This window comes from Macrobrachium nipponense, chromosome 19, assembly GCF_015104395.2.
Source record: "Macrobrachium nipponense isolate FS-2020 chromosome 19, ASM1510439v2, whole genome shotgun sequence".
Classification (NCBI taxonomy): Eukaryota; Metazoa; Arthropoda; class Malacostraca; order Decapoda; family Palaemonidae; genus Macrobrachium; species Macrobrachium nipponense.
The window spans coordinates 2,944,671-2,968,523 of NC_061088.1; the positions used below are offsets into that span (position 1 = coordinate 2,944,671).

The following is a 23,853-nucleotide window of genomic DNA, read 5'->3' on the forward strand; positions in this document are numbered from 1 at the left end:
GTCTGGGGCGAGTTTGACTCCGTTATCGAACACTTCTTGCCATATGATATACCTGAGAAGTATAAAAGTTATATATATATAAATATATATATATATATATATATATATATATATATATATATATATATATATATGTGTGTGTGTGTGTGTGTGTGTGTGTGTGAATGTCTTTTACTGTGCTACAACAGTATATGAAAGATGAAAGGCCCATAGAACACTATATGAACGTTGCAACTATGTCCATACCTTACCAGTGATCAGGAGCACAGAAGGCAGAAGGAGGTGCTCGAAATATATGGTTGTAACGCTAAAATAGTGTTTTATGGGTTTTATCCTATTTATATATATATATATATATATATATATATATATATATATATATATATATATGTGTGTGTGTGTGTGTGTGTGTGTGCGCGTGTTCGTTTGTGTGTGTGTGTGTTCTACCCTTGTGAACCAAAATATTCACTCTCACACACTATTTTTTTCTTACAACATAATCAGTAACCGTTGTAGTACCATAAGCGCAAACCACATATGTCATTGTTTAACTCTCAGTTTTGCGTATATCGACATCTTTTATTATTATTAAAAACTGCTTTCACACTAAGAAAAAGAAAGGCACTAGGCTATCAGCCTAATTTTCCATTTTTTAGGTAAACGAATTTTAAATCTGCACAATAAAAAAAACCCTTTTTTTTTTCATCTGTCCATCCGCTGTGGTGTTTTTGTATGGTAACACTGCGTCCCGGGCTTTAGATAGTTACGCTGTTTGTAAGTTTTAGGTAAATAAAAGGACATCTGGGTTTACATTTACAACTGAAAAGTGTTTTGATAATTTACTGTATGCGAATTACACCGTTAACATTCGAAATAGGATATTATTATAATCGTTGAATGTAAGCTGAATGTAACTATCTAAAGCCCGGGACGCAGTGTTACCATACAAAAACACCACAGGCGGATGGACAGATGAAAAAAAAAACAGAGTATAGTTGCCGATGGATCTCTCTATAGGATTTGGAAATGAGAAACAAGACAGTAACGAACGCTTCGTGGTTGGTTTTGGTTTTAGGAGTTGCATTATGGGTACTTGGAACTTTTGTTTTGAATTCCGTCAGTTTTGTTATTCACTTAGTCCTCAGCTGTTTTCGGTGTCTGTGAAATTCTAAATCGGTGTTCAGTTAGTGAGCTCGCGTCAGTCTGTTGCGCCTGAGACAACGTTTTCTTTAATGGATAAATTAATTTCAAATCAGCCCCCGCCCCCCGGGAATGTCACCAAAAGTGTCTGATTGAAAGCAAAGGTAAGTACTGTTTTAAATCAATGACAGTAGCCCGTTTTGGAAATCATATATATTTGCGTAAGATTACATAGTCTTCGGGACTTTTGAGATTAGGCTATGCCGTAATCATGCAAGGTTAGATTACGCCAGAACAGGGTAGTAGCTTCTACTTTCCAGAATATGAGAATAGTTAATAATTATTCCACTTTATTTTATTTTATTTTTTTAGACATTATTATCGGAGCTATATCTAAAACCTTTAGCCCCTGCCTACTCTTTATCCAGTTTCCGATTTCAGCTTATGAACCAAGGTTTATTAGGTAATAATGGAGACTGGGTGATCTCAGAAATCAGTGATTTTCCATGAAGATAAAGGTTAGAAAGACATTTTGAACCAGTATTGAATGTTAAAAAAAGTTGATAACCTATAATGAATGTTAAAAGGCATCGAAAATAAATATTGAAGGTTAAAAAGACGTAGAATACTTACAGTGAAGATTTAAAAGACATTGAAAATCTATGCTGCTTTTGAGCAGAAAAACTAAAGCCACATCTCGGTACTTTTCTTTCAAATGCCAGCCGTACGATTCAAAATTGTTTCTAAAGTTTATTTTCAACGCTTATTACTCTCCAGCAAGCTAAAAATAATGAAATCAGTTTTGAAAGGGACAATGTGAACTGGTAGTTTGTAATGAGTTCGTAAAACTTACCCGTTTTTAGTTGGGAGATTCGTCACGATGTCCAGCAACTTAGTGATGTAGACCTCTTCGAGTTTACCGTAGTCGCCCGTGATATTCGCCTTCTTCATGTAGTCCGTGATGTTGGGATTGCTCTCCCTAAGGCGTTAAAGGGTTTGAAAAAGAAAAATTAAATATATTAGATTATTATTGTTCTCTCTAAGCTTATAAGTTTTTGGTAGAGTGAAATAATGATCATGAATAGCCTAGCACAAGTTAGCGTTTTAAGGAGGCGAAGAGCTAAGAAATTTTATATAGTCCTATGTGCTTCACAGTTTGGAAAAAGAAGAAACAAGAACTTGGAATTGGAACTGGAATACAAAATTTCAGCCACAGGCCAATTGCTGGGACCTACGAGGTCATTTTGCGCTGAAAATAATGTTGGAACATTGGTTAACAGGAAAGTAAGATGGGAAGAAAGAGAGTATGAACGGAGATATGGTAAAAGGAATGAAAGGGGGTTGCAGCTAGGGGCCTATAGGGATGCCGCAAAGAACCTAAAATATTGCCTACAGCGCACCGTGTGAGACATACTGAAGGTACTGCCCTCCCACGAGGGAAATTATGACTTACACGGGATCATTCTCATTTAAATATTCTTTGTTTGTAAAGCAGTTTTGACCTGGAACCAATAACAAATCTCACCAGCAGTTGAAGCTGACCTCGTCCCCGCCCAAGTGGATATAGCGGTCAGGGAACCTCTGGGTGACCTCCGTCAGTAAGGTCTTCAGGAAGGCATAGTTGGCTTCGTTGGTCGGGTCGACGGGGCCGAAAGTCCCGTCTGGTTTGCCTCCTCTTAGGATGATGATGATAATAATAATAATAATTATAATGATTGTAGTATGAGTCTTAAATTGGGGAAACATCTCCAGCGTTAAGTAATTGAATATGGTTTTATTTTTCAGTATATTTTTACAGTCATAACTAGGTTTGTTTCTCAAATAATAATAATAATAATAATAATAATAATAATAATAATAATAATAATAATAATAATAATAATAATAGTCTTCGAGTGGGGAAGCAATCCCAGTCACGTAACTGTAGAAATACAGTTTGTTTTCCAATATATTTCTATAGTTACATAACTGGATTTTTCTTCAAGTAATAATATAATAATGCACCTCCTCGCGAGATACAAGAATTGACTAACTGTTCACTTGTCGTAAATGTTTTCATGGATGACCCGCTTTTGAAACATCACGAATAATGTTAACAAACTGTGAAGAGAAAACCATTTTGATAAAGTCTGAATAAACGTTACGCGAAACAACGAAGCCACGAATGACTGCCAAATATTTTCGTGGCCGTAACTAATTTGACTCGCTTGTTATGGTTGGAAATAACAGACTTAAATATATACTAACAAACATATGTAGCCTATATACAGAAATTATGTATGAAAATTCGTAACGTAACTAAGTCTATGGGCACAACCATCCTCGTTTCACGGGCAGAACGCTCCATTTCAGGGAATCCCTTCTCCGAATGAAACTCCATTATAAACCATCTTAGGGGTCCCCACTATAACCCTGTCAAGTTTCATGCCCATCGGACTAGGCCATTACAGACATTACGCCCATTACATTAAGATTTCCACGTGTTTTAATAATCTTGTTCATTTCTCTGCTGACGTGCAGAGTATTTTATTATTCCATTTACTCTGCTTTTTATCTCTTCACGAATGGTCGTTCAGTGGATAATATTACTGGGCGCGTTGTGAATTACATTTGTGATCATTATAACTGTCCTGAATATCGATAAGCTTCATAGGATTTTTAACTTAACAGTCTCTAGAATTTCGTAGTCCTCCTACTTACGAAATTATAAACCGAATAAGTCTGAATTATAAAATTAACATAATTTCAACTTACGAATAGCAAGGCGTCAGGAAGCCAGGTTGACCGGGACCCCACGATAAGGTGTGACCTGCCCAAATATTAAAAAAAAAAAAACATTGAAAATTAAAAGATGTTTATGATTTGATTTGAAATGAAGAATATGTCTGCAATGCCCTGAAATATTTGCTAAGTAACTGTTAGGAGAGAGAGAGAGAGAGAGAGAGAGAGAGAGAGAGAGATCGTCAGGAGAGAAATTACAGAACATAATGAATTTTGAATTTTACTTATATTTCATAATACATTTTGAAACTAAATCATTCGGCGAACCGAAAATTACCTATAATAGTTGAAAGTATATTTCATTTGTTATTCAACAGCGGCAAATTATTACCAGCCCCAATAGACTTGATTAGTGAAATGGGATATGCCACATATGATAAATTTTATGACTGATCTTAAAAAAAGTATAGATATAAATACCTATATTATATATGGGTTACAAATGTAACCGAGACATTCAGTTTAAGTATTTCAGAATATTGTTCATACTCCTGGTAAAGAGAAACTTTATCTGCTTCTACGGTCATGATTAAAATATGAATAAATTCATGTCATTTATGACATGAATAACATAAATGACCCGTCATTCATGTCATAAATGACAGGTAATTTGTGACATGTCATCAATGTCATTCATGTCATAAACGATAGGTCGCTTATTATAATTTAGATGGTGAGAATTTAAACTTAAAGAAAGTCCTTTTCACTAAGCAAATCTATAAGAACTAGAGTTCTGTGGCGGACTTATTAAAACTTGTAAAATACAATTTAAATGAACCTGACGGTCATCGCAGCTATCAGAGAGAGTTATTGCCTACCAAATATGATTAGTCAATTATAAATTAGTATTCATTGCAGACGTGCTGAGTGAGATATCTTATTTAGAAAAACATCGACGGTGTCAGAAGATACTACAGAAGTTGACATGATAGAAACTTGTACTATAGTTATAGTAGAATAAGTCAAATGTGTCTTGCTTACCACACCTTTATGGAGAAAGTATTTAAAGTAAGGTGCATTAAATATAGGAACTGGGTGAAAAATGTTTGTAACCAAACCAGGAAACAAAGAGTTATATATTGTATTATAATTATATTATAATAATCATTGATGACGTAGGTTACGTGTGTTTTTTCAATTGTAACTGATGCAATTTTAGACCTATAGTTCATTTTTAATTTGAAATCACGTAGCTAATATATTTTGTCATAAATACAAATGAGAAAGTTCATCCTTCAGTATACATACATACATAGTACATCTGAGTCAATAACTAAACTAATACCAGGCCTTATTTCCAAGCGACCCCTACGCTACAAAAAAGAAAAAAAAAAAAAAAAAATTCCAATTAAAACTTGAAATGGCAATTCGACATTACCCAAAACAAACAATATTTACTTGTCTAAAAACAGGCTCACCTGGGGTATCGAACTCGGGCACAACGCGGACACCGCTTAATGCCCCGTAAGCAACGACCTGGCCAATTTCGTCTGCCGAATACAGCCGTTCCTGGCTGTAGGCTCCTTTGAGGCTGCGGAAATTTTCGGAAATCAGATATTAATCAGGTGTAGGAATATAAAGGTAATGTGATTAAATGGAAAAAGGTTGAATGTGATACGCAAATATGTGAAGACTCATTGCCGTTAGCGTTGAAAAAAATGGAGAGTCAGCAATAAAAAAAAATTTGATGTAAGAAAAGATTGAAGATAAGGAGATAGGAAATATTATTTTAATAGTTAGGTTCACAATAAGGTCGTCGATAGAAAAACTCTCCTTTCCTACATTTTTATCAATATATAAATAGATATTTATTTATTTTTAGCGTCACTTTTCCACGGTAGGGATTAGGGTAGGGGGTGGGGTTGGTGTTTCAAAATTTAGCACCTGCTACATAAACCTCCCCCCCCCCCCCCAGAAAAAAAAAGCAAATTGCAGCAACCTCGTATGATTCTTCTGCAAGTAGAAATGAGTCACAATGAGACCTGGAACCCCAAAAAGTGTAAATATATATAAGGAAGGACTGGTGTTTCAAAATCCATAAAACTAAAAAAAAAAAGTCAGCAAAACTGCAGCAACCTCGAACGATCCTTCTGCAAGCAGCAATGAGTCACAATGAAACCTGGAACCCCCCAACAATGTAAATATATATATATATATATATATATCATATATATATATATATATATATATATATATATATATATATATATAGAAAAGAGAACTTCTGGTGCCCCTCTGCCAAACTGACCTGAGATTTGGGAAGGCGTCGCTGACGTAGGGGAAACTCTGAGAATCGACGATGTGCCAATGGAGGACGTTCATCTTGTTCATGGCCAGGAGGTCGATCGTGTACAGGATGTGGAGCAGGGGCAGGTAATGGCGGGATGTGTCGATTAACAAGCCTCTGCGAGGAAAGGATATGGCAGATAGAAAAAAGAAAGGGAGAGAGAGAGGATACAGAGGATTACCTCGTCGAGGCTTTCCCGTTTCCATTGAGGATAAGATGGCATATTGTTCTGGTTTCCCGCAGGGCCTTCAGCGGAGCTCAGGCTGTTTAATTTAGGCATTACTTAAGGGTCTTTGCAACGGCCCTTCGACCCCTAGCTACGACCTCTTTCATTCCTTTTACTGTACCTCCGTTCATATTCTTATTCCATCTTACTTTCCTCACCCTTTCCTAACAATTGATTCACAGTGCAACTGCTGTGAGGTCTTCCTCCTGTTACACCTTTCAAACCTTCCTCACCCTCAATTTCCCTTTCAGCGCTTTCGACTTAAATTATTAGATTTGATTTGATTCCATATTCTGTTCATCTACGTCTCTCTGCATCCGCTTATCTGCACCCACAGTAGTCGACTATCACCTAGGTACTAATTCTGTGTTTAAGGAAACGGCCCCATGGCTGCCTGCCTCGCCCCGCCCAGTGATCGAACTTGAGTATCGAGGTTGGTAGACGAGCGAACTAATATATTACTTGTTTCATCAGAAATTTCACTGATTTTTGTTGATGAGAGTTTTGAACGATAATCAATCATTAAATTAATTCTGGCAATTCCTTTTAGTGTAGGATGCGAAATTTCAAGGTTTCAAAATTATTTATAAGTTTTGGTGGAGTCAGTGCAAAAGATACGCTATGAATTAACTGGATTTACTCGGTGGTTAAAAATGAGTGTTTAATTTTTGACAGTCTCTTAGCTGGCAATAAATTCTATTTCAGGAATCTATTAATGGTGATGGTGTTAATTATTATTATATTATTTAAAAGTTACAAGTACCAGAATCGAGAAGCTGACAGAGAAAGGTTAACAATGCATTTCCTTTTCTTTTTGTATTGCATTCAGCGATCCTCCACAAACATGGCGTTAATGTTGACTATACGTAGGCCTTAATATCACACTTGATATAATTCCCTGACCAGCTGATTTATTGCTTGTATGTACATGTTATCACAAATCTCAAAAGGTATTTTGTATAACATATATTCCGATTTTCAACACTGGTTTTAGGTCTAATGATTCATTCGCCGTTACCGTAATATTACTCGATATTTTTTTGCAGTTCACGTTCGTCCATATTGGTCTGTGTTCATTCCTTTTCAATTTTCTTTATCTATATTTGCATCTTACTCTTCTTATGATAATAATAATATAACAACAATAATAATACGGTTGTTTCCATGGAATTTAATTTATAAAGTCTTCGCCATTCGTCTTTCAATCTTTTCATCATCAAAAAAATGAAAAAAAAATGAAAGACGAACAGAGAAGACTATACAGATTAAACGCCGTGGAAACAGCTATATAATAATAATAATAATAATAATAATAATAATAATAATAATAATAATACCTGTGAGGAAATCTAGGCCCATCTTTGATAACAGTGGCATTGACCACATATGTTGGAGGCTCGGGGTCAGGTATCAGCAGTTGGGAGAAGGTTTCTATCCCCCTCAGGATTCCCCAGATGCTTGTCGAGTTTAAGGTTGCCGTTCCCACATTGTTGGAACCGGCGATCTATCGAAAAGAATAGCAAGGGGGAAATCAGTGTCTATTATTTTGGCTGACTTGAATCCGTCATGATTTTGGTATTGTTGTTTTTCAGTTCTTAAGAGAAAATAGGCCTACTCGCTCTTAAGTACCCAATAGGAATATCTTTAGAGAATAATTAAAATTCCTCTCTCTCTCTCTCTCTCTCTCTCTCTCTCTCTCTCTCTCTCTCTCTCTCTCTCTCTACTGATTTTCTTGTTTTTATGAGAAACTATCACTTCTGCACAAAATAACTATGGTACCTTTACATAAAACTAAACATTCTCTCTCTCTCTCTCTCTCTCTCTCTCTCTCTCTCTCTCTCTCTCTCTCTCATTTTACTATGCTAACTTACCCTGATCTCGTATTCTTCATTCATACCCAGGTAAGGGTATTTTTCACACTCCTTGGTCAGAACGATGTCCAAAGAGGTGATTGGAAGGGCGGAGTTCTCATCTTTCAAAGTGTCTCCACGGGTAACATCTCTCTGCAAGGAATAATAATAATAATAATAATAATAACAATATTAATAATAATAATAATGATAATAATAATAATAAATGTCTCTTAAAATAGTTTCTCTGCAAGGAATATAATAATAATAATAATAATCAATAATAATAATAATAATAATAAAATAATAATAATAATAATAATAATAATAATAATAATAATAATATACGAACGTTGACCATTTGTTGACCAATATTAGCCAGCAAGAGAAGTGAGTAAGAAAAAAAAGAAGAAAAAATTGAGATACTCAATATAAGATCAATTCTCACGATGCATCCATAATTTTTAACAATAATAATAATAATCATAATGACAGCTAATAGTAGTAGTAATAATGATAAAGATAAGTGTCTCCTAATTAGGATAATTTATTTTTTTACGGTGTAAAGAATATATCGAGTTCCATTTTTTATATTAATAATAATAATAGTAATAGCAATAATAACAATACAAAAGGCTTTAAAATAAAATAATTTGTTTTATATAATTATAATAATGATAATGATAATAATAAAATATTTAAAATGAACTAATTTACTTTTTTTTCGGGTTCAAGAAGATATAGAGTTCCTTTTAATTTCTTTTAATAATAATAATAATAATAATAATAATAATAATAATAATAATAATAATAATAATAATAATAATAATAATAACAACAATAATAATAAAGGCTTTAAAATAACATAATTTTTATATAATAATAATATTAGCAATATAATAATAATAATAATAATAATAATAATAATAATAATAATAATAATAATAATAATAATAATAATAACATATTTAAAGTAAACTAATTTCCTTTCTTTACGGGTTAAAGCAAATGTCGAGTTCCTTTTATTTTTACAATAATAATAATAATAATAATAATAATAATAATAATAATAATATACTTTTTTGAAAGTGATGGCTACTTCAGCAGCGTTACGCTTGTATAGAAACTTTTCTATTTTACGAGTGTCTGCTTCCTAAGCATAATAATAATAAGAGTAATGATATTCATAATAATAATTATAACAATAATAAAGTCTTTAAATTAAACTCATTTACTTTTTCAAGAAAATATCGAGAGCTAAAACTGAATTCAGTCCCTGATAAATATTTGATATGACGCAAAGACGAAGTTAAATAAATTCTGAAAATATCATTTAAAACCTCAAAAATAGTTACTGCTACTACTAGAAACTCCCAGTCCCTCGAGAGAGTTCACATATACAGGATGAGTATGCATGTCCCACCTCTCCTGAGGGATTCCTCTTTCAAAAGTATCCTCAGGAGAGAGACTGAGAGTTTCTAGCCCTGTGATTGGCTTATCAACAGCCAATCAGGAGCGTCGTCAGGGACGGACCTAGACATTAGATGCACGGTTAAAGTGAATATACTATAGCACTTCTATTTTCTGGTAAACAATAGTCATTTTTACCTTTCTGTCACTTGGGTTGGAGAATATTATGGCTGAATATCGCGCAATTGCCAGTTCAAGGATGTCACAGTTGTGAGCTTTCACGGTGAAACTGCAAATTAAAGGTATGGTGTATAGAATATCTGTACATACACAATATATATATAGATATATATATATATATATATATATATTTATATATATATATATATAATAGTATATTATATAGATATATTATTATTATATATTGCTACTTTCAAAATGCATATATTTCCTCTGTGACTGTATAAAATGTTATGTAGAATTGTGCAACATTTTTTCAGATTCCTAGATAGCTTAGAGATAGGATGTTTTAAATGTGTGTTCAGATTTCGCATAACATATTGTAAAAGAATATATATATAACGTAGAATGTAGAAAGAGAGAGATTTTCTTTGTCCATTTGAAACTACGATTGTTTCCCTATTATGTCAGCACTGTGAGATTGGAGGAACTCCGAGATTTCAGTTTGCTTTCCTAATCTGTCAACACATTTGATAAGCGAGCTCCAGTCTTCGCGTTGTTATCTGAACATGTCAGTCTTGATTATCGCTCGACTTCGTCTCGATCGGGTACGAACATTATTGTATACTGGTCTTGTACGTGTATGTCTTTGATCAAAGCCACGTGCAGATTGCACATTTTGTATGTAAAGTTGAGTTAGATTTCGAACTTCTGGAAGCATTATTGCCAAAAACGTCATCCACTGTCCAGCTTCCGTAAGGAAGAGAATTTCATTACATCTTCGATACTCGAGGCGTTCAGATCTCTCTCTCTCTCTCTCTCTCTCTCTCTCGTATCTCTACTCTCGTCTCATCTCGCTCTCTCCCTCTCCCTCGACATCCTTGAGATTATATTAACATAACGTAAATTGGTCACTCGTAACTTGAGCATTTCATATTTGATATTTCTTAGAGTTTGTTTAGTGTTAAATAGTGTTTTTTGTGGAATCTGAACAAACATTGTTTCGTAACGGCGCCTGGTTTTTGTGAAAGTGAATTTTTTTGAAGGAAGAAGTTGGTATAATAAGGTAAAGTGTGTTATATTTTTATTAGTTGCAACTAATACCTAAAAACTAATAACTGATAGGAACAGGGGTTAGATAACAACTAATAACGGATAGGAACAGTGGTTAACTAATAACTAACAACAGATGGTTACGAAGGTATGGTAAAAACTGATGGTTACGATGTTTTGAGTGAAAAGATTTACACTTTTACACATTGCAAATTTTTGTGTTTTGTGTTTGTTTCATTTTTTGTGCATTTGTTCATTTTCTTGTTGAAGTGTGCCTTTTTATTTTATATTTTCATTTGGATTCACAATTTAATTGACTTAGTTATTTTCATTGCTTAATCATTGCACATTTAATTAAATTTAACACTTGTGAATTAATTTGCATTTACTTAGAATTCTTTTCAAGTTTTATTATTGTTTAGCACTTGTGAATTAATTTCAAATTTTCAATTATTGCCTAACACTTTTGAATTTTGATTGAATTAATTTTCTTGAATTTTGTGATAAATTAATTTTGATTTAATTTTACTTAATTAATTCAAGAATTAATTAAACTTTACTTTGTTTTCAAGTAGGAGTAATTTTCCCTGATACTGTGAATTTCACTTATAAATTTCGAGTTTAATAATAAATCTTTTTATTTAAAATTTTTATAAGTGTTTTCATTTATAACCAGTATATTTGCAAATGATTATGATTATGTTAGGTAGAAACATAGAGTGGTGATTAATCTGTTTTCCTTCAATTTACTTGAAGTGACTTAGAACCAGGGAAGTACTTAGACTTTTGAAATCAAGGAAATACTTAGACTTTTAAAGTTGTTGATGGAGTGATGCCCTTTGATTAATTTAATTACTTACAAGATTACCTCACACCTGTTTTGATGAACTTAGTCTGATTTTCTGCAATACTGGTAAGTTGTTAAGGGATCACTGTTGCCTTTAGAGTATTCAGTCGTTTAATACCTGTGATGAGGGTTCAGGTGTCTGGCTTTTGTGAGGTATCAGTTAATGAATGGTAAGTGTAGTAACCAGATACTTGGCACTTCGTAACAATATATATATATATATTCACACGCACACACACACACACATAAATATATATATATATATATATATATATATATATATATATATATATATATATATATATATATATATCTCTCTCTCTCTCTCTCTCTCTCTCTCCTCTCTCTCTCTCTCTCTCTCTATATATATAATATATATATATATATATATATATATATATATATTCACAACACACACACACACACACATATTATATTATATATATAATATAGAGAGAGAGAGAGAGAGTAGAGAGAGAGAGCAGAGAGAGAGAGAGAGCGAGAGAGAAGGTGGGGAGAACTTTATAAAAATTCAGTGATGAGAAACGTATATCAGAGACAGAGAGAGAGAGAGAGAGACGGATATTGTTTATTTATTTTTTTTTTAGAATGATGAAACATATTTTTATTAAATTTAATTATTGCCGATTATAAAATTTTTTAGATTATGCTGAATTATTGCTAACTCTGATCGGTTTTTGGTCGAGTGTTGATGTTAGTGACCGAAAATATCCAGCTTTTTATAATCACAATCTGTAATTTGCCAAGAGGCGAACACGTGATTTTTAATGTTCAGATTCGGCAAATATAAGGAATAAATTTATTTATGATATAATCACTTATCCAAAATCATCACATCTATTTTTGTTGTTGTTTTTGTTAAGAACGACAGCAAACAACCACAACTTCAGGCCAAAATGAGAAGATAAGAAGAGACATTCGTTATCTGAGACTTTCATATCGCTTCAAGTGAATACTAATTTGACGTGCATTTGTAGATACGAAATTATCATCAAATGCAGTGAACTCGTAGTTGAATATCTGATATATTCATCAGCAATTACTATAATCTTTTTACCATTTATTATTGTTAATTTATTATGGTTATTTTTAATCAATACTTGTTATTTTCATTCGTTACTCCTTCATACCTTTTTATAGTTTCAGGGTTAAGGTTTTTTGTTATGATTCTTATTTGATTAACTTTAAATCTCCAAAGAAATGATAGATTCCCTTCTTAAACAAACCTTCTAAAGCTATATCACCTTCTCATCCAGCCTGGCAAATGTTTCTATTCTGTCCTACGTTAGGCTTTGTAGATCAAACCGAATAAGAGACGGAACGTTTAATTATTTAATTTCCATTATTAAATTTTTTCATATTTCTGTTTATTTGCATCTGTCATCATGGCTTGTTTTCTTTGTGTAATAAAAGTATTTATTTGCTTATTTCCGTGTTTTTCTTTATTTTTTATATTATTTTCTCAGATTTATTTTTATTTTATTTCGTAATTTTCTCACTTCATTTTGACTTGTTATTACAACATGAAGGGAAGGAGGTGAAATTCTAAAAATATTCCCACAGCATTTTACTATTGAATGGACTATCAATCCTTTGCATGCAAACACAAGAATCTTTAAATACATGAGGAAAAAGTTGATTTTTTTTTCTTATACAAAACAATGTAAGGTCAAACAGTTTCAGGATAAACATTTAACATTATATTTTATGTGAATTTCATTCTATTTTGCCTAAAGTCCAGATGAAAAAGAGAGCGTAGTGTTATGATTAACAATTATTCACAACGAGATTCAAAACCCACTCAAGAAATTAACTAAACACTAAATAAGCACATCGATTAAGTTAATTCAAAGGTCGCGGCTTTTCTTACCTGGTCTCTCCTTTTATGAAGACTTACTTGAAAATTTCTGGTTCCAACTTGAAATACGTCTGGCTGGTCTGTACCTCCTTCGGGCGGGGCCACACTTGCCCTTGGGTGGGCGTGATGTAAGGATACCCGCAGAGGGCGGTGCCTGACGCCAGGCATAGTAGGAAGAGTTCTGTAATGAAAGGGAAAAGGAGAGAGACGATTCTCATTTGTTATTTTGAAGACGCTCGGTCTAGCGGTTTGGTAACTCCTCTGGTGGCGAAGCCAGTCGACGCTTTGCAAGGTAAGCAATAAGAATATTAACTAATTTCACAACTATGTTCTTGAATGGTGAGGCAAATATCTACTCGAATTTGAAATTAGTCAGCAAACACAATATTGTGAGATTCATTTAGTGAACCGAGAACATAGCAAAGACTGGTTGCAATAAGACAACTCGGTAAGGTTGACACCCCTGCTACGGGCCAGCATCGAAATCTACTGTTGCCGGACTTACGGGTCCATGACTTAGTTCCCAAAAATCGAAATGCAGATTCCGTGTCCTGTTTGTAAATTCGTACGATAGAGGGTTTCAGTGTTTTAAAATATTCATAACTTGAACTCCAAGACTGACGAACAGACTTACCAGTGGAAACAAATTAATTGCAAGCAAGTCTGTTGCAAATGCATTTTTTAGTTGAAACCGAACTTAATGATCTCATCTTGACAATTTATTAAGATGAATAAAAGAGTAATCGAGTTTTCTGTCTGGTGGTGGCCTCAGCCACTGGCCATAAAACTCTTAGACGCGGCCCATGAAACTCAACTACTATCCGGTGGTGGCCTATGTTCTTGGTACCCGTAGCACTGCCAGAAGTACGATTATGGCTAACTTTAACCTTAAATAAAATAAAAACTACTAAGGCTAGATGGCTGCAATTTGGTATGTTTGATGGCTGGAGGATCAATGATTAATGTTCCCATTTGCAGCCCTCTAGCCTCAGTAGTCTTTAAGATCTGAGGGTGGACGGACAAACAAAGCCGACGCAATAGTTTTCTTTTACAGAAAACTAAAACCAGAAAAAAATTATATTCAGAAACTGGACACAAATATCAGTCATGATGACCAAACAGAAATGGCAATATAAAAAAAAAAGACTATGCCCCTCAAACGGTGCAAAAACTAAACCGATTAATTTAGGATAATCATGACAACACCTGCTTATCGTAGCATTGGTTCACAAGGTGTAAGGCACGAAATGGCACTTATTTTTTTCTTCCATTTCTCTGCTTGTTTGTTATCGTTTGAGTTGGAACATGTGTTGACTGTACAGCTAGGTAACACCGTTATGACGTTATCATTATTGTTTTGTCACCCCTAATCAAAGTGCCTTATTTACTGGAGATAGATATATATATATATATATATATATATATAATATATATGTATATATATATACACACACACACACACATATATATATATATATATATATATATATATATATATATATATATATATATATATGTGTGTGTGTGTGTGTGTGTATATATATGCATATATTCATAGATAAATAGATATATATATATATATATATATATATATATATATATACATATATATATATATATATATATATATATATATATATATATATCGAACTACAAATGTTCTTTAATATCTAATTCGCTCTACCTCGGAATTAATATATTTTCATACATGTTTAACCGAGAGGGGGAATTTATTAAGCAATAATAGAATTGGCGATCGACAGGCGCGAACCATCGACCTCTCAATTTCAGGACTGGCAGTGAAGCCCCAGACCACCCCGCCACCTGTGCGCGACAGGTATATGAGGTGGGAGGCGGCATATACTTATATCTCTTGCGGTGGCGGGGTGGTCTGGGGCTTCACTTCCAGTCCTGGAATTGAGAGGTCGATGGTTCGCGCCTGTCGATCGCCAATCTATTATCGCTTAATAAATTCCCCCTCGGTTAAACATGTATGAAAATATATTAATTCCGAGGCAGAGCGAATTAGATATTAAAGGACATTTGTAGTTCGATATATGTATATGAATCATGGTAATGTGATAGACTTATATATATATATATATATATATATATATATATAATATATATTATATATATATATAAATCTATCTATATATGCACACATACACACACACACACACACATCGATATATATATATATATATATATATATATATATATATATATATATATATATATATATCTCCATACATACATATACATATTTGTGTGCGTGCGTAAAATAGTATCTACATCTGATGGCTGTAGATACTGAATTTGCAGATAAAGTATGAGGCTGAAGGTCTTATCTTACTCCATTCCATGGAGTAAGATAAGACCTTCTCGTGTATTTGCTTTAAGTAAATTTCATAAATTTCAAAATTACATTCCCGCGACATTTTCTTCGACAGAATTAGATTCTGTTATCTGTACAATATCTCGAGGGAAACGGTACAGTTAACATCAGAAGCTTCTCTCAAAAGAGAAATAAGATAGCGGTTGGTTATCTCAAGATAAGAGAAAGAGCATCCACCACTAACCTTTCCACATGTCACTTGTCTCGTCTCTCGATTCCTTGTGGATGTTTGTGGCATCTCAGCCGACGGTTTTATTCCCTCGAGACTTGAGAGTTGCCAGCTAGTGTATTGATTACCTCATAAACCCTTCTTGCCATATCGTTTTTATTGATGCCTAGGTATGGATTAGCGAATTGGTAAAGAAAACACTTTGTGAAATTGAATATTTCAAAAAATAATTGCTTTTGCATTTATCCTAATTAGATTCTACCTTTCTTGCCTTACTGTTGTTATTAATGTCTGGGTACTGATGAGTGAATAGGTAGAGAAAACGCGATTTGAACTTGAATATTTCAAATAATAATAGCTTTTGCAATGACTAATTAGATTCTAAGTATTTTCTTAGATTTTTTTTTGGAGTGGGGCCAACGTAACTGTAGTAATTCGGATTTTACGACTCATATTTAATATATAATTTTTCTTTTACAATGGCAAATTCATAGTTTTTGGAGTTGAGTTTGAATCTCTTGAATATTTTATTCCAAATTTTCCTTTCAGTGATCTGGTTATTAAGTCATTCTTACGTGCGGTTATGAAAGAAATAAGCGACTGCCAGATAAACATACCTACCGTCTATGCATTCAATTCACGCATGGAGAGAGAGAGAGAGAGAGAGAGAGAGAGGGAGTTAGAAATTTTATAAAGTGAGGAAAAATATCATTGTAAGAGAGTTACTGGTGTCAACGTGAGATTTAACTGGCATTATGCCAGTACAGGTTATAACTCCTCGCAGAGGCTGTATGATTCATAGCCCTCCGATGAAAATTTAGCCCTCGTGCTTACGCGAAAATTCCAGCTGTAGTAAACTTTAAACTGTTGCTAAAGAAATTGTATAAATTCTACAAAACAAATATACGTATGTCTGGTTTCTCCTTTTACACCTTTCAAACCTTTTACTGTCCATTTCTGCTTCACCGCTGAATGACCTTGTAGGTGCCAGTGCTTGGCATATTTGGCTTAAATTCTATATTCAGTTCAGGTCAGTAGATGCTGTTTTTTTTTTGCATTAACCTCATGCGCACACACACATATACGTGTATATATATATAATAAAAGGAGCCCATAAAAACACCAAAATATAGAGAGAAAAGACTATATTTCAGAGACTGCTGTCTCCCTCTTCAGGTAGATGAATGAGAAAAGTTACAGAAAAGGTGGTATTTATACCAAGACCGCTGATAATCTTCCTTTAATCTTCTTAAGCATCGGTTGAATGAAAACCTTGTCGATGATATCTGTGTCCCATGCTCCCTTTGAGATATTCATTACCTGCCTCTCTTTAATCAAGGCCAATTCCATCATTTGACTCTTGTACCGGCAGTTGCTGCTATAAATTATATGTGACAAATTCCAGTTCATACTATGGTTATGCTCATTTATATGGTTGAAAATAGCTGAGTTCTGTTGTCCATACCTAACTGACCGTTTGTGCTGTATTAATCACTGGGGAAGTGATTTTCCTGTAAATTCGATGTAAGATTGGTCACAGTCCAGGCATGGGATTTTGTAAACGCCTGTGTCCTTGGGGGATGTCTTTTGTTGGACGTTAATCAGGGATTTGGCTAAGGTATTTGGGTAAGTAAATGCAAAAGGGTTAGATTTTCCGAGGGTCTGGGTCACCGTCTTAATCCTGTCCAGGTGTGGAATTTTAATTTTATTGTTGGGTGTGTCTCTGGGTCTTGAGGGGTCGGTAGAAAATTACGTTTGCTTTGTGAATTGCTTTCTCAATTATATGGTCAGGATACCTTAAAGACGAAAGCTGCTTACGAATTCAAGTTCTTTTTCCAGGAAATCTGGAGAACAAATTCGTAAGGCTCTTAAGAATAGGTTGCTGGCTACGCCTATCTTGATAGGAATGTCATGATAGCTGAAGTAGCGAATTTATGAAAGTGAGAACGTTAGTTTTCTGTATATGGTAAATTAGTATTCTGTCGTGTCTCTGATTATTAAAACATCAAGAAAAGGAATTTTGTTGTCTGTTTCCCATTCAACTTTAAATTTGATGCTGGGCACTAATGCATTTAATTTTGAAAAGAATTAATTAAAATTGCCACAGCATGTTTTTGGGTTTTATTGCATTTATTACTGTAGTTTCAAAGTATTTCATGTAAAGGTTGGCTAAAACAGGACTTAAAGGACTATCCATACTACACCCAAATTTTTGCTTATAGAATGATTCCCCTTATGAAAATACATTATTGGATTCACATAATTCAACTAACTTTATTATTTTGTCTAGCGTCAATGGGAAATGATCTGAATAAGGGGATACTTTTTCCCTCAAAAACTGAAGAACGTCCTGTACTGGTACTTTTATAAACAGGGAATCAATATCAAGGCTTAAAAGTTTTATGTTGTGAAGTGGTACATGTGCTTCTCTGAATTTGTGACAAAAGTCTTCTGAATGTTTAATGTGACTGGGAAAAAAAGTGCCTAAAAAAGGGGAAAGGAGGCCAGCTAACCATTTAGAAATTTTATAGTTGAAAGCTCCGGCACATGAAACGATGGGTCTAAAAGGAAGGTTGTCTTTGCGAGTTTTGGGAAGGCCATAAAAGTAGGGTAGTTTAGGATTAATTACTTTAAATTTCTCTAAAAGTTCAATGCTTTTTTGTCTTGGCCAATTAATCTTACTTTCCGAAAAAATTCTGTGGGGACTTTTTGGAGGGGATTTTTCGTCAGTTTGTCGTAAGTGTTTGTGTCGCTAAGGAGTTGGTTGATTTTGTCGAGGTAGAAGTCTTTGTCCATGATTACGATTTTGCCGTCTTTGTCGGATCTACTTATTACAACGTCTAACTTTTTTAGCGAGCGGATGGCTGTCATATATCTACGGGGGACAGGATGTTTCTTATATATATATATATATATATATATATATATATATATATATATATATATATATATATATATATATATATAAAGATATATATATATATATATATATATATATATATATATATATATATATATATATACGTGCGTGTATTTATAGGAAAGTGCTCTCAGTGGTAAAAACTTACTTTTACACTAACAGTTAGTGCTATAATTTCTACTTATATTACCAAAATACTGAACATTCCCGGTATCAATTCTCATTTAAGCCCCTTTATTTAAGAAAGTATGATTTAATTTCTGTCTACGTCAGTATCCCGAACCCACGAAGAAATCATTGTGAATTTGGACCTGCCAAGCTTTCGGTCAATAGTCTGAGAGAAACATCTTTAAACTTTCATGGCAGAAAAGTCCTTATTGACAGCTGAATCGATACCTCAGGGAAAAAAACGGAAGTCGTAGCAAGCTTTAGAGGAGTGAAAGAGAATATCAAGGGTAACAAATATGCAGAGAAGGACATTTATATCATAAGAGTAAGGGAATTACTTTGTGTGAAAGAGAGAGAGAGAGAGAGAGAGACAAAACACAAGTATTCTTGTTCAAGGAAAAATAGTTTTTAAGTGTTTGTTGGAACAAACATTTTGTTTAATTTTTTTTTTTTTTTTTTTTTTTGTAGTTTTGAGTTTGTGCTTCTATATTATGTGTGGCCATATACACGTGAGTTAGCGTTATATCACACAGGATATCGGAAAGAAGGATAATTGAATACCTATTTTTTATTGCTAATTATTAGGTGTAAGGCAATTTTGGTCCATTCGTCAAATAACCAAAATTTGACTTTTATTTTTTGGGGGGAATTGGTCTTAATCTTTAATAACAGAGAGCTAGTGCTGTATTTATATAATTTTTCTACTTTCTGCTCGTGTTCTGCGTTATCAATTAACTCGTATTATTAATAAATTGTTTTTGTAATTTTTATTAATTAATGTTGGTGCTTCTTATTTTCAATTATGGGTCATGTTTATTTCTTACACAGATCTCTTTACAATTTTTTTCCTTTCCCTTATTTTTATATTCTGATCATCCAGAAATGTCATATTCTCTTTTCTTATATATAAAGAATATTTACAACTCTGAAATACTTTACAGTAACAAAATCCTGTACAGAAAGTGACAGGCATCAGTGTTGTAAAGAAATCGGGTTTTATTTTTTTCCGATAAATTTTCGTTCGATAAAACGTATTGAATACTGTTTTAATTCAGTAACTTCTTTTACAAACAAGTAGCAAAACTCGTTGCCTCTGTTTTGTGGTGCGTAATGCTTACTTGCTACAAAGCAACAGGAGATATGTCGTGAGAAAATAAACACTTGTTTTAGTTCAGCTACTGCGTACTAGGGCGTCGTCGTCTCCATGGCAACCACGATAACTTTGACATATAGATACTTGCTTCTTCTTCGTCTTCCATCTTACTTTCCTCAACCCTCTTCTTGTCAATCGTTTCCTCCTGTTACACTTTTTTAACCCTCTTTTTCTCTCCTTTCTTTCAGCTCTGAATGACCTCATAAGTCCCAGCGCTTGGTCTCATTAGGGGAATTGTTTCAGGTGGTAATCATGGGATTCCCTAGTTAGGAAAATGTTATCAGCTCGTCGAAATCTGTAGTACGACTTCCCACGGGGATACAAGCACTGATCTTGACAACGTGTATAGGCCTGTGGCCACCTTAAAACCCGAGAAATCTGTGGTTCTATCTATGGAGGACTTTCAAATTATTGTATATAGATTTATTAGACAAGAATGACAGATCATCTCCTGGGCTTCCACCTTCGATGACATAAATGAAGATGAAACTAGGCCTATTCTGAAATCCACAGTCATGGATGGTTCTAAGAACGTATGACCAAATCCTGTTTTTATGAGAGAAAAATTCCTTTTGAGACTAGAATTATTACTTGACACTATGATCAATTCTATATGGGCTGCTCTACAAGCAAAAGCCAGCTCAATCAAAATCATGACCAGTTCCTTCATGGTTGACTCGATCATGAAAGCTGGATATGGTTAACGCGCATGCGCCGTGAAACGTCATTGAATCATTTTTTAAAATTTACCTTATGGGTTTTAATAGTGTTAATTTATTAAAATTGTGCTAGGTGCTCCATAAGAAAATAAGCTTTTGCAAATAAATTGTTGGTATGAATTCGAGCTTGAGGAAAGAGAGAGAAAGCTATTTCTTTTTCGAAAGAGTTACATTTTATGTAGGTTTATGGACGTGTTTGTCTTATTTACTCTTTGACTTTTCGTCAATATTCCCATATCAAAGTTTTCTTTTGATAAATATGACCCCACAGATTTATGAAAATATATCATTTTTACAAATTCCTTACAGTTACCTGATTCAAGATAAAGAAAAATGCACCTTTATATGTTTTCTTCAACGTCAAGACCTTTCACACAGGTTACAACCCGGAATTACTTGCATGCACGCCATCTCATTGTTGCCAGTTTGAAAAATCTATCTGTTACTTTTCAATACTCATTCAGAGCTTATTTTAATCCCTTAAGCTTACTTCATATATTTTAGTTAATATATATATAATAATTAAGTTATGGTATTATTAGATTTAATATTTTAATCGTATTTAGCACTATAATTATTATTGGTTCTCTTAAAGAAATTTGTTCTTATTCTCCGGTTATTCAATCAGAACCCACCCATAGATATAAAAGCCTAGATGCCGCATCGGGCGCTAGCTGAATAGGCTGGCGCACGTCATCAGGCCCGCCATCTTGGGGCGGTAATTCAAATAATGCAGCAGGCTGCAGTATATGACGTTTTTTCGCCACTATTCGCTTAATATTGCACGGATTTTCTTGTCTGATGGCTCGTTACAAAGCTTACATAATTCCCTACAAGGATCTAATAAAATAAAGTTGTTCCTTATTGTTTGAAAGTTAACTTGCAATGACTTTGTTTTAGCAGGTAGGGGGAAGGAGGGGGCTGTCTTATCACAGCATTTCAAATTATTGTTTACAGCAATAGTTATGGGTAAATATTAACATTTGTGTACAACTAGCCCCCTTCCCCCTACCTGCTAAAACAAAGTCATTGTAAGTTAACTTTCAAACAATAAGGAACAACTTTATTTTATTAGATCCTTGTAGGGAATTATGTAAGCTTTGTAACGAGCCATCAGACAAGAAAATCCGTGCAATATTAAGCGAATAGTGGCGGAAAAACGTCATATACTGCAGCCTGCTGCATTGTTTGAATTACCGCGCCAAGATGGCGGACTTGTTGACGTATGTCCGGCCGGCCGATGCGGCATCTAGGCTTTTATATCTATGGAATCCACCAAACGAGAACTTTGCACACTCTCGTCTTCGTTGTTTGTGGACTAGAGTATTAGTTCTCAATATGTGGTTCCAAGTGAATTGAAATAGCAGCGTACCAGCCAAAATTTAAGCTTGTAAGTCGTCTATAAGCTCTATAGCAGATGCTTAGTAGCATCAGTTTTTAGGTTATCCCGATATCAAAAGTATTTTCTGATGATCTGTGGCAACGTCGACAGAAAGGAATGAAAATTGCGCGGAGCTCATCCAAGCTGTTGGCTCTAACTTATTTTGCAATGTTCATTTGAAATCTACGAAAACTTAATCACGTGAGTGAAAACCAAGTGTATATTGAAAGTCTCGAGAAACAACAAAAAATTTTGCCTCGAAAAATCTCGACATCAAAGTCTACCGTTGTCATGGAAACCATGCAATGCCATATTCTGCAAGATTCTAAATTGCATTTCCTTATACCTTCCTACTGAAACGATCAAAGACAATTGTATTATCATGTATTTGATGTTTCAATCTAAAAGACAAAGATACTGTCATTCAAATTCGAATTGTGTTAAAATTATGCCATTAACACGTACTTTTCTATAGCCGGACACTTTGTTTGCATATTGCCAGCGTTGAACATTGTTGCCAAACCATAGGTAAATTTTGACGATGATCGGCAGTAATTCGAGCAACAATTCACGAATTATGTGAAAACTGTTAAGAAACAACTTAATTTTTAGCGTTCATAGTTCAAAGATAGCCTAGTAAGTATATTTTTGAAGAACGACTTAATACTTCTTACTTTAGTTCCTCGTTTAATTATTTTCTTCGTGTTTGTGCAATAGCGTCATTATTTCATGAAAGAAAACGTACGTGTCTGAAGGCTTCTTGTGATGATGGTTATTAGGTTATGTGCATATTTTAATGGGTGACTTAACTGTTGTCTATAGTTTAGCTACACGTGTGTATTTTCAATAAATTTGACATACGTACATTATATATTTTAAATTATAGTTACAGATGAAGGTGTTGTATATTTCATGCGATTAAAGAAATGTGTTTAGAAACATGTAACTCAGCAAAAAAGTTTTTTTTTTTCGTTTTGAATAAGATGGTGCCAGCTGTCATGATAGTGACTGAGAACTTATTGACAAATACAGTATTTACTTAATGAAATTGCGTCTGCAAAGTATTGCTCTCTCACTGAATCCCGCATATGTATAATTAATATTCCTGTATATGTGTACGGAGGTAATTATACATATGCTTCTGTGCATTCGTTGATATGTTTTTTTGCAGCCCGTACGGGGGGGGGGGGATCAAGTGGGGGAGGGGGTCGTTAAAATTTCTGAAAGTCCATATTCTCCGTGAGTATCCTTTTAATTGAACTGTGCTTACAAAGTGATAAATAATTATTGCT

General features: G+C 33.8%; 1 protein-coding gene across 1 annotated transcript in view; it reads right to left on the reverse strand.

Annotated features, from left to right (window-relative positions):
* LOC135213649 (beta-hexosaminidase subunit alpha-like) overlaps positions 1-16,305 on the reverse strand; it is an 18,398-nt gene extending 2,093 nt beyond the window's left edge. The window contains exons 1-11 of the mRNA XM_064247694.1: positions 16,236-16,305; positions 13,693-13,834; positions 9,893-9,983; positions 8,306-8,437; positions 7,772-7,938; positions 6,170-6,325; positions 5,340-5,452; positions 3,895-3,949; positions 2,666-2,815; positions 1,994-2,119; positions 1-52 (exon numbers count right to left, since the gene is read on the reverse strand). The exon at positions 1-52 is cut by the window's left edge and continues 48 nt beyond it. Of these exons, the coding sequence (XP_064103764.1) occupies positions 1-52; positions 1,994-2,119; positions 2,666-2,815; positions 3,895-3,949; positions 5,340-5,452; positions 6,170-6,325; positions 7,772-7,938; positions 8,306-8,437; positions 9,893-9,983; positions 13,693-13,834; positions 16,236-16,245 (1,194 nt within the window). The 5' untranslated portion in view covers positions 16,246-16,305. The remainder of the gene's footprint in view (positions 53-1,993; positions 2,120-2,665; positions 2,816-3,894; positions 3,950-5,339; positions 5,453-6,169; positions 6,326-7,771; positions 7,939-8,305; positions 8,438-9,892; positions 9,984-13,692; positions 13,835-16,235) is intronic.
* Between the last annotated feature and the right edge of the window lie 7,548 nt (positions 16,306-23,853).